Consider the following 15,105-nt stretch of genomic DNA (forward strand, 5'->3'; position numbering starts at 1 on the left):
CCTACAAATGATCAGTCACCTTTGTTCTCATGTTTGTGTTTTAAAAAATGTTTCTTTTCTTATTCTGTTGAAACTGATAACTGTTTTGCAATCAGCGACACACGAGAAAGGTGTCACCTTTCTTACTGAAACACACTGCCACACAGGTAAGTTAGAGGTCATTTATTGTTCTCTCTGGACTTTCCAGAACAAGGCGAATGATATGCAGTAAAAAAGGCATTTGTCAGCCCAACAGTCATAGTGAAGCATCAATCCACAGGCACTGGGCATAGAGCATGAGTGTAACAGTGTTTGTGTAAATGCACGACCATATTGTCCCTCAGGTGAAACCAGCTACTGTGTGGAGTGTTGAAATGTCTGCATGAGTCTATGTGATCTCATGTATGGGGGATATGCAGTGTATTTCTGAAACATCTTCATCTAGCTGCTCCTCTGATGCAGAGGGCTCAGTAATTTCTGTAGCTATGGTGTCTTCGTTTAAGGTGACCAGAGGGACTTCTTCAGAGGCTGGGTCTGGTGCAGGCTCCATATTGTTAGCCGCTCCTACAGCTGCCAGGGAGTCGTCGTGGTTGGAGGAAGCGTCTGCTGACACAGCTGCAGGGTGGGTTCCTCTCTCCACAGTCATGTCCCAGTCCTGGTCTGAAGGCTGAGGTAGACTTGCCATAAGTTCCTGAAGAAATACAGCAGACAATGAGGTTTGAAGCAGCCATGAGGTTTCACTCAAACTGATTCTCTGATAAATCTTGCCAGTGTTTTTTGAACATAAGCATGCATATACCTTCTGTCTCTCCAGGTCATTATTCCTCACAGCAATGAGCAGACTCTGTGTGAAGTTTGCAAGCTCTTCGTATCTTTGTTTTTGGTTCTCTAGCTCAGTCTCTAAGAACTGCACTTCTTCTTGCTGACACAGAAGGATTCAAAAAGGCCAAAAGTTAATTACAGTCACATTGCTTTAATCGTGCTGGCAGCTTGGTCAATCAGTGGTAGCCTCATGTCCGTTCTCACCTTGAATTCCAGCAGGCCCTGCATTTGCTCTAAGTCTGAAGCCACCAATTCACCATCATAATCATCATCTTCTTCGTCCTCGTCAATTATTTCGATCTTCTGTTAAGAAACAGAAATGTAATTTAAGGATCATTGTGACATAAAAGGAAATAAAATAAAAATAAAACTGAGTGTAAAGAATATGTTTTGAGTGTTTTCTCAGAGACACAGAGGATACTTGTGGGTAAAAAACAATGACAGTGTTAGTTGTATTTTCTCTGCAATAGTATTGTTACAACTAAACAACAAATGCTCAAACAAAGCAGACAATGGATGATGAGATAAAGCACAACCATACACTTTAATAAATTATTCTACAGAGATTAGTTCTCATAATGATATCAGACATAATACAGAATCAAACAGAAGACATCCTGATGTTAGCTGAATGTAAAAACATCAACATAAAATCAGTGCCCTGTAAAGTTTTGACCTTTACATCATATTCAAACCACACCATTTTATTTATGATATTGACTGCAAATGGTGCATTTGCTTAATTAAATCATGTTGACTTAATCTGATCTCCAGAAAAAAACAGTTATTGTTATTCTTTTATGTATGAGGTACAAAACAAAAAGGAGTGCACTTTAACCACAAAAGAGGATGCATTATACTGTGACAGGTTGACTGGGATGAAAAGGTCTGATTAAATATCCCAATTTGGCTAAGCAGCAACCTGTTAATCGCACTGTGCTTGGAACTAATGCTAGTGATTTGCCAAGAAGCAGACTTTTTTTAACGCCTGTTTGAAAAATTGGAAAACTGAAGCAACTTCAAAATCAAAAGCAGTATTGTGATGTACTAGTGTAGTCATGTAGTGTGAATCAGTGCTAACATTCACAATACATTCATTCTTTTAAAATGGGTATCTCTTTTCACAGAACACATTCTCAGTTATCTTGATAAAACGTAGAATCGGGACTTAAGAATGGAATCATATGTCTCACAACAGTGTGTCAGTGTACCATCACACTGAATACCAGGACCATGAAGCAAACGCTACTAAATGGATTTAAGTTGTCATTAATTGCATTGCGTTCACTTGTGCTTGTCCTAATGTGACATGTCAAAACGTCTTCTGTGAATACAGCCTATTAAACAAAACATTGACAGGCAGCTGTTGTGTGAAACGACTCAGAACTATTAGAATAAAATATGCTAAGTTACTAACTGATTAATGAAATACACTTTGTGTAGCTCTGTTGCTACACACTAATGTGAACTACTACTCTTAAGTGGATCTGTTTTATTACATCTGAGTATGATGATTTTTTTCAACTCGCGTCAAGTTAATGTGGCTACATTTTATCTGACAGAGAAATACTGAATTACCACACTGTTGGCGAGAGGAGCAGCAGAGGGCAAGTCTGCTCCATCCTCTTCATCTCGATGCTGTGAGTCAATGGTGCCATCTAGGAGCCAGAACATGGTATTAATGTTAGGACACACACATTTACACAGCAGTAATTATGGTTGTGTAAAGTATTTTATAAGACATACCTTCAGACAGGCAGATTGATCCCCCATCATTCAAGTCCTCTCCGAGCTCAGGAGATCTAAGCCGCTCCTCGTCGGGACTGAGGGCCACAGGAGATTCGTTTCCTGGGGATGAGGTGAATACAGCAGGCCCACCTTTGGGTGGTGGGATTTCAATACCCATCAGACGGTACTTCCTCCGTCTGTTACTGATCCATGTCTGTTAATTGGAAAATGCAAAAGTCAACATGGTGTGTGTCAGACTGGGAATGCTTAAGAAAATCTAAAGTTTTCGATGGATACTAATAAAATAGCTGATGATGAATGTGAAGGCTATGGTAATAGTCAAACATGATCAAAATTAGGGCAATCATTCATCTCCTGTTCCCTCCCCATTCTGCCAGGAAAGAGGCAAAGGACGTAATCTAATTCCTGTTAATGATGATTGACCATAGAGCGTGTGACTGGTGAGGATGCATGTATCAAATCAAGCCAAACATAAATTAGCAGTAAGAAGTTGTTTCAGAATTTCAATGTCTTGAGGGTTATCCTATAAGGAGATAGAGTTTCTCTATGTAAGCAATAAATGTCTTCCATGAAATAAATATCCTAGTGAGAGAGACGGCAGCGGGTCATGTGTGTGTCAGGCCCAAGAGGCTATATTTAGTTGGTCAGCATTCCTACTGCAGCCCTGATATATAGCAGCATGACTTTTACACAACTTTGAGAAAATTAGTTTAAAACTTATACGACCTAGAAAACGACCTCTCTCCTGTTTTCTTTTAGCTGACTTAAGTTCAAACAAGTCAAACAGTCTTGTTTCCACTAAATGTCAAAGACAAGAAGGCCAGACACTGTGAACAAGGTTCAGAGCGCTCAGACTACACAACATCTCTCTGTGTTGAATAAAACCTCAGTAGGTTTCTCAGTTTCTCTATCAATATATACATACATATATTCAGTCTTTAAAAGCTGTGGTAGCTGGTTACCTTGACTATTTCAGTGTCTACATTGAGTTGGTTGGCTGCAGCAGTAATCTTTTCCCTGCAGACCGAGCCCAGGCTGTCATGCCTCGGTCCCAGTACCGCTTCAGTGGATGAGGTCCCCATCACTGAACTGGGTCCGGTCCTGCAGCTAAAAACACAAACCTCTGTTTTAATATCAAAGCACTCAAGCTGATCTGAGGCAGGCCGTATTTGTTAAATAATACAGGCAAATCAGTGTGAATTTTCATGTATTAATTATTCACAAAACTGTATTTAAAGAGACAAAAAGTACTGACTGTTCTCTTTCTGGAGTTGCTGATAACCCAGGGGGCAGCAGACACACCGACTGAAGTCTTCACACAGAGACAGGCACAGTCAGGTAAACTTTCACACTCACTTTGAATTAAAGCAGCAACAACACTCAAACCTCTCCTACCTGTGAGCTGGATTCCCCAAAAGGTGAGGTCTGTGCTGTGAGGGAGTAGCTGCCCTGAAGAGTTGAGTTGCTGTGAAGCAGTGAAGGTCTAGAGCTGGTCATTGGGGGCGTGTGTCCTCCTCTTACCACGGATACCTCCGCCCTGGTTGGACTGGCTGATGTATGCTCCCTGTGAATGTGTGTCTGAGCGGCCATATTTGCCAACTCCTCTTCCCTCTGCCACTCATCTTCTTCATCCCCAGTTTCCATAGCAATGGAGAAGTTATGACTGTTGTCACGAGGCAGGGGCGTCGGCCTGTGACACTCCTGGCCTTTCAGGGTAGGACACCTGACTTTGCTTATGTTTGTCCCCATCCCCGCCTTCTGACAAGGTGAAGACCTTCTGGATACGAGGTGAAGGTTCAGAGGCAGGTCCAGAGTTTTGTAGTGTGGGGGAGACTCTGGGCTTCTGGGGGGCAGGTGGTTGAGGTTGAGGGTTGGAGTGAGGTCTGGGCTGAAGAGTCTGGGAGTGCGAGGAAGAGGACCAAGGGCGAGTATGCGCTGTACCGTACTGCCTAGTCCAGCTGTGAGGTACTGCCCCTGCTCCTGCACTAATGCCTGCTTCCCCAAGGGGTAAAATCCCCTTCTTGACTGCAGTGTAGACTACAGGTCCTGAGGCAGATGTGAGGGATTGGAGGTTCTGTGACAGTGAGACCAGCTTGGAGTGGTGGGGGCTGGAAGTGGAGTTGCTCCTGCTCTGCAAGGCTTGGTTGAACAGAGATGAAGATGTGTGTGCAGAAAGCTCAGCAGAGTCTATATGTAATGGAGGCGCTGTTGGTCTTGGTCTGGAGCGGGGAACAGAGTTGAATGAGTAAATCCCTGTCAGTATGACGTCATTGTTGTTGTTATTGCTTCACTGCTGAGGGGAGAAGAAGAGGAAGGAGAGGAAGATGCTGAAGAGAAAGCAGGGAAGGACAGAGGATGGAGGGAGAAGGTGCACACGATTCTGGATGGTGCCCGTGCTGCAGCCAGTCAGCTGGAAGCAGTGCCCCTGCAGCAGCAAGCTATGATGTGGACAAAGCATCCACCACTAATGTATGATTGGAGAGCAGACCTCCAAGTCCATGACCGTATAGGAATGAGACATGCCTCCATTTTGTTCTACCTTAGAGGCGAGCGTCGTCTTTTGTTGCCACCCATGTCTGTGGGGAAAAGGAAAATCAGATCAGTTACAAACATTCTGCAAAACAGAACAGGGGCTTGTAGAACAGAGAGGATGATCATTCTTGACCTCTACTAGTTTTATGGGAATCCTTTATAAATCCCTTACCCGGACCACACTGAAGTCCAGTTTGGCTTCCTGAGCACACTGCAGTATTAGCTGGAAGCATGACTTGCTCTGATTGGTCATCCCATTAGCATAATAACGTTCCAGGACCTCTGCTGTTCCGCTGTAAACACTGATCGCAGGTTCATCTGAGGGAACACCACAAAATTAAAACCATAAAAAGAAATTCAGAATATTTGTGCCTTTTGCTTGTGCATCTCAATAAAAAAATAAATTGTGTGGCCAGTTAAGTTGTAAAAAAAAAAAGTACAGCAGTATTGAAATCACATTAAACCAGCCAGTGCATCAAGTATTTTACAAGTCAAACAATAATGTCAGTCTGCAGCAACTAAAGCTGTGTTTTGACATACATTTGTCAGGATTCAAATCATTAAACCTGTTTCCATCACATATTAGGATAGAGTTCTCCATAAGCTTACAGTCTGCAGACCCCGTCCTTTGTGGCCATGCATCCATTCTGCTACTGGAGGGGAAGGGGGCTGCCATGCAGATCACAGCAATACCTCCAGGTTTCTAGACAAGCACGGTTTTGATTGTAGTCATCCTGTCCTGTTGTACCTGACACACTGCAGGGTGAAGGTGCTGGGGAGAAAACAAAGCAAAACACAGTGTTATACATCTGGACTAAAAAGAGTTTGACAAAAACTCAATCTTCAACATTATGTGCACACTTTTGTATCAAAAGTACGTATACTGTACATTTTTATGATCAAGATTAAATATAATTGTTTCATCAATATTGGAGACAACCAGTTAACACTGTGAGATAATACATTCCACACATTTTTTGAGTTATCTGTACTTTAGTTTGAGTATTATTTTTGGAGATACTTATTACTTTTACTCCACTACATTTAGAAGAAAATTATTATACTTTTTACTCCACTACAATTCTATTAATGCTCTAGTTACTCACTACTTTTGCTTTGAGTCAGCTCATGAATGTCCTTCTCTTTTCTGAATCTGATCCCTAAAACAGTAAAATGTGTTTGTGTAGTTCTGTGTACCTGTATATCGTGCGTCTCCACGGTTGAACTGGAGCAAACACAGAGCAAATTTCACTCAGACAGGCAGTTCATTTAGAGGTGGTAATGATGGCTATAATTCTCTACCTGAGCACCCATGGCCCATATCTTCGGCCCCGTGTTTGAGGTTTTTGAAATGAAGAATGATGACGTGTCGTTTGAAATGTTCTCCCTGTTTCCCACTCTGCCCAAACATACAAAATGTCACACTCCAACCTGAGAAAGGTGGTAGAGCTTAGTTGCTGTTTTTATATTCCATGGTATAGTTTTTAGAGATTTCATGTATGTTTTCTAGATAGACATAACAATACTTAAGAATTTTTAAAAGCAAGTACTTCAGTACTTTAACCCAAGTAATAATTTGACAGAGCAACTTTCACTTGTATTGGAGTAATATTTGACCTGAAGTATCTATACTTTGACTTAAGTATGAAGCTGTGTACTTTGTCCACCACTGACTAAAACATACACTGCACTAGAAAAACACTATTATGACGTTTTATAAACAGGGTCAGGCAAGAAAAACCTGAAAATCTGTCATCTGTAAATGAGACATTCTGTAGTCCCATCTTCAAATAAGTCAAATAACTGCTATTTTGGACAAAGTTAGCTTTATTTATCAAAGTGCACAACAAGCTGTGCAGCAGAACAAACATGTCTTCCAGTTCAAATGGGAAACTAATAACACGTATCAAAGCTCCCCATCAGAGTGCTTTGTGTTTGTAGACTGAGAGGGGGAAAGGAGAGAGCAGCAAGCAGCTCAGGGAAAGTAAAACCGGCAGGACTCGCACAGAGCTCTGGATCTCCGGCGAGGAGCAAGTTTGATATATTACTGGAAGAGGTTTTGGCAAACACAGATATAGTCACATACGGGAATGTTGTGCGACCAATAAGCATCCAGCAGGTTTATTTGGAAGGCTGACTCAGGCAGACTGCGCATGGCTACGGCCAATATGGAAACATTACGGAGGGAATTAACGAACAAAATGTTGGCACGTCAGGTTTCTAGCACGCCACCAATGCAGCAGCTTGGAGATTTAGGAACACAATTCTCACACAGGAAGCACATGCCATAACTTTACGACAGCGAGCCCGACAGTAAACAAACCGGGTAAGCACCGCAGCACCACAATGGCCATGCACACAGCTCATGTTAGCTTGCAGGCCCGAGCGGCCATAACACAGACAGACACTTAGCATTAGCATAGCTTTCCCAATGGAGGGCTAAGGCTAAACTTTTCCTTCAATTCTGTGATTTCCCGACCCTGGCATGGATACTCTCCTGCTCCAGCCCTCCAGCGGATGTGAACAGAAACGGTAGGGGATTCCCTTTAGCGAAAAGTGAAATCACTTTCCTACTCACCATTTTGATATCAAAATCAGGCGAACGTTCAAATTCAGCAGATTTCTTCCCCAGTCCCCTTCCTTTGCTAGACAATGAATCAGAACGTCCGATCATCAATTCTAATCATGATTGTGACGTGTTTGCAGACAGGAGCCAATGGGAGGCTAAGATCATCGCTGTGACATTCTGAAAGGGCTGAAAACTGAGCACCATGGTCCCGCCCACCATTGACTTTGTTCTGTGGCTTGCTGGTGGAGGAGGAGGTCACAGACATGGAAGCAGACCAACTTCAGATGGGAAGAATGGGTTTGATTCTTTATCACCTGGACCTCAAAGTGTCGTCCGTAGACAATTAGGTTTGATAAATGTTTAAATTTGTTCACAACCTATGATCTACAGTTTCACTTTCAAATGTTGACATGTAGTGGGAGCAAAAACAGAACACGTTTGGTTTACAGTACATTCACATTCAGATACACTTGTATCAGACTTTGTAAATGTTATTCCATGTGCTTTGGTGCATTTAATCATAGTCTTTGCCAATATGATCAAATTATATTAACTTAATTACTATTTATAATAGAAGGCTGCTGAAATTAGTAAGACGAACAGTTAAAAGATGTCTTCGTGACTTATAAAGATACTTTATTCTAAAATGTTTCTTCTCGGTACACTGTTATCGAACCAACAGGAAGAACTCAGGGACTGAAATAGCTGATTAACATTTTTGCTGCTGCTTGGCAGACAGTAAAATGCATTGTTGTACTGGGCTCTGTTTCTTTTTAATTTACTCATACACTAATACAACTTATTTTTAAATTAACATAATCAATGCACTATTGCAGTCCTCTTATTTTGAATGTAATTTTGGAGCCATCTTGCATTAAAAGTCTCTTTGGTGTTTAGTCAAGTTATACTACCTAAGCTCCTAAAAAGTTTGGACACTGTGTAAAATGTTAATAAAAACAGTGTTTGATGGTTTACACATGATTTAGACCCTGTATGTTATTCCAAATAGGGGAAAAAAACACATCAAATGTTGAAACTGAAAAATAGATATGTTATGATCTCATAGCCTGTGTTTTTTGTTGAATGATGCGGCAAATGCATTCAATAGGTGACAAGTTGGGAGTGCAAGCAGGCCAGTTTAGCACCCGAACTCTTCTACTACAAAGCCATGCAGTTGTAGTATGTTCAAACCGTGGTTTGGCATTGTCTTACTGAAACATGCAAGGCCTTACCTGGGTATTGTCTGGATGGCAGCATGTGTTGCTCTTAAACTTGTATTAATTGTTAAGTGTTGATAGTGCCTTCCCAGGTGTGCAACCTACCCATGCCATGGGCACTTATGCATCCCCATACCATCATGGATGCTGGCTTTGAACTATGTGCTGATAACAAGCCAGGTGGTGCCACTCCTCTTTAGAGCGGAGGACATAGTGTTCATGATTTCCAAAAAGAATGTCAAATTTTGATCCGTCAAACAACAGAACATTTTTCCTCTTCTCCTCAGTCCATCTTAAACAGGCTCTGACCCCAAAATTAGTAACTGGGGTTTCTGGATCAAGTTTATATTTTTTCCTCTCTGCATGGTACATTATAAACCAAGCTGCAACCTTCGGCCATTAGAAATGAAGCCTATGTGGTAGTACTAAAAACTGCAGTTTCTTGAGTGTCCGCTCGAGGCCGGGGAAGTACCGGAAACCACAAATTTTTAAAAAGACATTTTACTACAGTTTACAGCCTGATTCAAAAAATGAGGCTAAAGGACCGCCTCAACTGTTTGCTTCTGTGCCTGTAGTTTGGTCAACTGGAAGATAGGTTGAGTCAGCTTTTCCAACAACGACATCCACTGACGATAGGCTTCAAAACTCCACTCCCGAAACCAATGGTTGACGTCTTGAAGGCGGAATGCATCAGAGGGCCTGAAGATCACTGCCATCCAGGTTGGTTTTCAGCCTCGTCCTTTTGCACTAAGATTTCTCAGATTCTCTGAATCTCTCAATGGTATTTTTTTTTTAGATCCTTTGAAATTTAGTACTGAGTAACATTATTCTGAAAATGTTAAAAATATTTGCTCATGCAGTCTCTCACAAAGGAAAAAACACCTTCCCATCTTTAGTTCTGACAGACTCAGCCTCCCCGGAGTTCCCTTTTTATACCCGTCATGTTACTGACCTGTTGCAAAGTAGCCTATTTAGTTTAGTTAGGGAGATGTTTCTTACAGGTGTTATTTTTTGCATTGTTTACATTTTTCAGTGTTATGTTGTCATGTCCAAACTGAAACATGTTGCTGGCATTACATTTAAAATGAGCCTACATTTTCCTTAAAACAACATTTTTCAGTCTTGTCATTTGATATGATGTATTTTCACGTTTTTTTTTAATATAGGATTTAAATGAAGTGCAAACCATTGCAATCTACCGTTATCAACACTTTACACTGTCTGAACTTTTGGGGTATTTGGGGTTGTGTATATCTTATTGTACCGTATTGTCTTATTATAAATGCAACAGACAGAAAACAAAAGAATTTGGGGAGGGGATTGAAAGCTATGAGGTAAATTGGGCAGTTGTAAATGTTCTCCCCTTCAACTCAGGACAAAGGAAGCACTTCCCCATAAAATTCAAACTGCTAGTAATAAAAGTATAACGACTTACATGTAAAAGTGTCATTTAAAGGGCTTCCCAAATTGTTATGGTACGCTGTATGGTATGCCTATCTGTGTGAAGGGTCACATTAGAGGCTTTTTACTCTTTGAAACAAACTTGTGAAGGTTCTGTGGAAAATAAATAAAGTAAGTTCACCTCTAAACACTATGTGTTGTCTTCTTCTCCTCCTGTGTGTGTGTTTGTGTGTTCATATGTGTGTGATATTTTCTAGGTCACTCTTGTTCACTCTCTGACCACATAGTTTACAGCACAGGCAATTAGATACATCTCAATACAAATATCTTAAGAGACAAAACAGTATGCTTAGTAACTGTGTAATTGATAATTCAATTCAAAACCTTTATTTATTCTCGAAAAGACATTGAGGTTTCCCTCATTTCAATGTTGTTGAGATCACAAGCACATTAGAAACAATAACACACACAATTATTCACAAAATAACAGATTCATTAAAACAGATTCAATTTGAGACACAGTGGTCTGAGATCAAAGTCTTAATTACACTGAAGGTGACAAATGATGTAACTCATTTTGAAAATGTGCCCTCTTGTTTGTAGTTTTCTGTCAGTACACTGCTCTACCTCTCTGTGTCCCCATCTAGCTTTGTGAAAAGTATGAAGTAAGCCTTATTTGGGGGGGGGGGGGGTGGTGGTGTGTGGAGTGTGGAGTGAGGCTGCTGTAATCCATGACGTCACCTGTGTCCCAGGTGCGCAGCAGGGGGCGCTGTTCCTCATCGCTGAGCTCATGCACCGAGCAGCAGCATCCTGACAACTGATGCTGATTTCCTCATCCACAGATTGTGAACTTAAAAAAAACAGCTGATATCTGCACACGCTGCTAGCAGACAAACAACACACAGTCCTCCAACACTCCGCCCCGCATGGGAAAATACAAAAAAATTAAGGTACCAAAAAGACTCTTATATGTATAGTTTCTGTAGGCTATACAGTCCATGAAAGGATTTTGCAAGTTGTCCTTGCAGGAAGCCCTCCCTGCTCTCCATGTAGGCCTATAAACGTGTGTGAGGTGGGGGGTAAAGGGGGAGGGGGGTAGATCCTCCCTACATGGTTTGCGTTGCACCATTCCCTGGTCTGTTTTGTGAGTGGTGGCCCTTGGATGCTGCAGCGAGGCGGGCGGGAGGAAAAGAGGAGAGGGGAGGGGTTGCTCCATCCCCTCGCGCTCACCGAATCCACTTCTCACAGCGCGCGGGCTGCTGGCGGGAAGGCACGAGAAAGAGAGAGAGAGGGAAAGAGAAGAGGAGGGAGGGAGGGAAAGGAGAGAGCGTGTGTGTGCGTGTCTCTGTGTGTGCGCGTGGATTGCACCACCGCATCCCGTTCACTGTTTTCTGCAGGCGGCCAGGCTCTGATGGAGAGAATAAACTGACAAGAATTTCTTTTCTCTCAGATCTAAACACCGCCGTGTCATTCCAGATGTGACTGACAAGTCGTTTTATGTCGCCCGCATTGAGTGCTGTGCTGTTCACCTCGGAGAGACTGTGACACCATGGCTTTGGTTATGGAACCTATAAGTAAATGGACACCAAAGCAAGTGCTGGACTGGATGAAAGGTAAATTTGGATTCTTTCATTGCATCAGGCTGGTACTGCCGTGAGTGGGATGATGATGAGATGATGATGATGAGGATGATGATGATGGTGAGCAGCGGAGGGCCACACTGTGTGCATGTGTTGTTCTCCATATCCTAACCTGCAGGCTGACATGTGATTAAGCCGCTGTATCTGACCATTGTCAGGCTAATTAAAGTCATTGAAGTAGTGTGAATGCGCTGGAGCAGGTGCAGTGAATGGATGTCCCTAAGAAGGAGGGAGTGGAGGCTCAGCATTCTGACATATCTCTTGCTTTAGAGCCAAGCCTATAGGCTGCTGCTGCTGCTGCTGCTGCTGCTGCTGCTTCCCCTGCTCCATCAGCAGCAGAGCTCTCATCAATGAATGTGGGAGATATGTCATCAGCTCTTTCACTCACTGGAACATACTCTAACCCATATCACCACTAACTGTTTGTGTGTGTGCTTGTGTCCATGTGCATGTGCGCGTGCCTACATGATTAATGTAGTTAGCTGCATGCACCCATACCCCCCCACCCCCATCCCCAATGCCAGGCGTACAGTCATTTCAGCACCCTGGACAGCGCAATGCCGCCTGCCTTATAAGGCAAACACACGATCACCCTCTCTTTTCTTTCTTTCTGTATTTTTTTGTTGCTCGCTTTGCTGGCAAGAGGTACGTCCCTTCCAACAGTATGAATGAGTAATCACCAATCATGCGTGTATCAGTGTGTGTCTGTGTGTGAGTGGTAGGAGCTATTCTCACACACTCTGGTCAGCTACAGAGCTGTGAGACAAACTGTGGTAGCCGATTGACAGACAATGAAAATGGGGAGGGAGGGTGCCGCAATCCCTTACTTAAGAATGACTTAATCACTACTGTGTGATGACTCACAACCCACAATGCAACGCTGCTATAGCCTATAGACACTTGTGGTTGTGTCTGCGTTAGTCACACAGAAAACAGTCTTATGATTTCCTGAAACTCTACGTTCCTTTATGTGTGCATCAAAGCCAACAGAATCCCCTTCACAAGGGATCGCACTTGTGTCTGCAATTAGAAGTGAAGATGGATGATAGACCCTCAGGGGACATCGTGAGGAAGTATTTGGGATTCTTTACTTTGAGTGATTACGATGATGTTCCTGGATTTATAATTGCACTCTTCAGCTACAGTAAGCAGTCAGAGTAGTCACGGCTTCACCCTGTGATTCGTGAAGTGTTCCCTTGGAAAGCTTTTCTCCTGCACAGTCCATGAAGATAGGAAGGATAGAATTTAGATTGAGGATTAGATTGGCAACATTGGGACATGCTTTTGTTTCAGATGCCATGCAAAATATAACTGACCTAAGGTAACACATTTTATAATTAAGATCTCTAAAAGTAGTTTGTGTGAAAGAAATGATCACTGCTTTTTAGAAGAGCAATCCCCTTCTCATTTTAATCATCACAGATATTTTTTTTGCCAGTTGTGGAATTAACTACAAATGTTACTTGTTCTTAAGCAGTTTAGTTTATGCAGGTCAATGTATTAAACAGTCAGTCCCTCCCAAAACATGTATTAAATTACAATCCTGTTACATGTGACACATTCCACTAGAGGCACGCCACTGGTTTCAGGTTGATACACTGAATCAACCTTGTAGGTTTGGCATCAGTGAAGACAAAGAACAGTGTAAACATTGCACCAACTCTTGAAGATATTTGTTTCAGTGTGTTGCTGCTTCACACTTGGCCTCCTCATGTGTTCTTTGAAAAAGGGCCTCCTGGCCCCTTCCACATGAAAAGCTCCATGACTCATTTTCATAGACGTTAACCAACATCTCAGTGTTCTCTGGTTTCTATGAAGCCCTATCCTTCTTCCTTTGGGGCTTCAAACATAGACCCTCAGCGGCAGGCTTATGCTCAGATCTTATATTCTTATGAATAAAGTGAAAGGCAAAAGGCTAGAATTAATCTCTTCGCTTACAGGGGGTTCACTTTGGCCTATTTTCCTGGTAGCTCTTCATCTCTCTCATGCTGATCTGAGTTTTGTGCTATTGTAGGGAGCAGTGACATTGAGACCTCCCTAAGAAGTACAGTAATGATTTCTCTTCCTTGCCATGGGAGTAAAGTACTTTGAATGTACACAGATATGAGACAAAAAGGTGCTGATAGCAAATTGTTAAACCAGATGTCTTTAATAGTATTCCTCTATAGAGGCTGGGAACATCATTCTGCAATCATAGTCCTCAGTGTTTCAGTCTTCCAGGATACTGTGCCTTTTTGTTTTTAATGTGCACAGTGGCTGATGATAGCACACACTTTGTGGGTAGTTTAATAGGAGATATTGAAGAAAGAGATGCAACCCAGGTCCTCAGCTAGACAACCCAACCCCAGGATACTGTGACCAGTTTCCAACACCCATAGCCCTAAAGCCAATGGGGCACTCTGGAAATGTAATGTTATGTTTATTAGCCTCAAAACTCTCAAAATATCATCAATATCATGTACAGAAATGAAACAGTTTTCACAGTTTTACCCACATAACTCGAGGGTAAGATTTGTTTCCAGTAAAAGTTATTCAATTGAAAACTTCAAATGGTGCAGATGGAAACAAATTTGTTCGTTCAATATTGTATTTTAATTTTTAAAGGTGCAGTGTGTAGTAATTAACTGCATTAAGCAGATCAGTCTTAGTAGAAATGGAATATAATATTCCTAAAAATTATATCTGCATAGAAGCGAGTCCCCCTCCACGAAGGCTGCCATCTTTTATCCCCATGTTTCTATTGTAGCACAGAACAGACTAACTAGTATCAGTAACAAAATGCACTCGTTGGAAGATAAAAAAGTAGAAAGAGTTGCTGCTGTGTGCAAAAGTTGATAGATGTTTTTGATGACATAAATTTGACAAATGGAGCTTTATCATGCATCACAGGAGCTTCTTGTCCATCGTCTCTTCGCCGACGGGAGGGATGAGCAAGGGAGCGTTTCAATCCAGAATCTGACTGCTTGATATAGCTAAATATTCCCATTTCTACACATGCTACCTTTGAATAAGTGTATCAACAGGCCCACTTAAATACTAACATAGACCTAATTCTATTCTTTCTGCCATGTTTTGTCCTGTGGCTCAAAGCTTAGAGAGGTATTCATATTTCTTACTGAATACAGTAGTATATCTCCATCGTCATTGTACACAGGTACAGCGAAACTGAATGCAAACACATTCAAGTGCAAATAGT

At 41.9% G+C, this 15,105-nt stretch overlaps 2 protein-coding genes and 1 long non-coding RNA gene across 3 annotated transcripts in view; 2 read left to right on the forward strand and 1 right to left on the reverse strand.

The window, feature by feature from the left end:
* Nucleotides 1-147: 147 nt before the first annotated feature.
* On the reverse strand, nt 148-7,816 carry hdx (highly divergent homeobox). Its single transcript, XM_034690878.1, is given in 21 exon segments — nt 148-670; nt 779-901; nt 1,006-1,104; nt 2,380-2,459; nt 2,548-2,743; nt 3,513-3,586; nt 3,589-3,618; nt 3,621-3,657; nt 3,806-3,862; nt 3,946-4,266; nt 4,268-4,839; nt 4,842-4,899; nt 4,901-4,951; nt 4,953-5,053; nt 5,056-5,108; nt 5,110-5,126; nt 5,255-5,364; nt 5,367-5,400; nt 5,692-5,706; nt 5,708-5,854; nt 7,661-7,816. Coding segments are annotated over 20 exon segments (2,382 nt in total). The 5' UTR covers nt 5,759-5,854; nt 7,661-7,816; the 3' UTR covers nt 148-367.
* Nucleotides 6,986-10,462, forward strand: LOC117818027. The gene is made up of 3 exons (XR_004632286.1): nt 6,986-7,408; nt 7,589-7,614; nt 7,789-10,462. It is a non-coding gene; the product is annotated as an uncharacterized LOC117818027 (long non-coding RNA).
* A 1,201-nt stretch (nt 10,463-11,663) lies between these two features.
* The window catches only part of si:ch211-26b3.4 (connector enhancer of kinase suppressor of ras 2), a 73,626-nt gene continuing 70,184 nt past the window's right edge, over nt 11,664-15,105 (forward strand). Inside the window, 1 exon segment of the mRNA XM_034689107.1 lies at nt 11,664-11,882. Coding sequence (XP_034544998.1) covers nt 11,819-11,882 — 64 coding nt within the window. The 5' untranslated portion in view covers nt 11,664-11,818.

This window comes from Notolabrus celidotus, chromosome 8 (assembly GCF_009762535.1).
Source record: "Notolabrus celidotus isolate fNotCel1 chromosome 8, fNotCel1.pri, whole genome shotgun sequence".
Classification (NCBI taxonomy): Eukaryota; Metazoa; Chordata; class Actinopteri; order Labriformes; family Labridae; genus Notolabrus; species Notolabrus celidotus.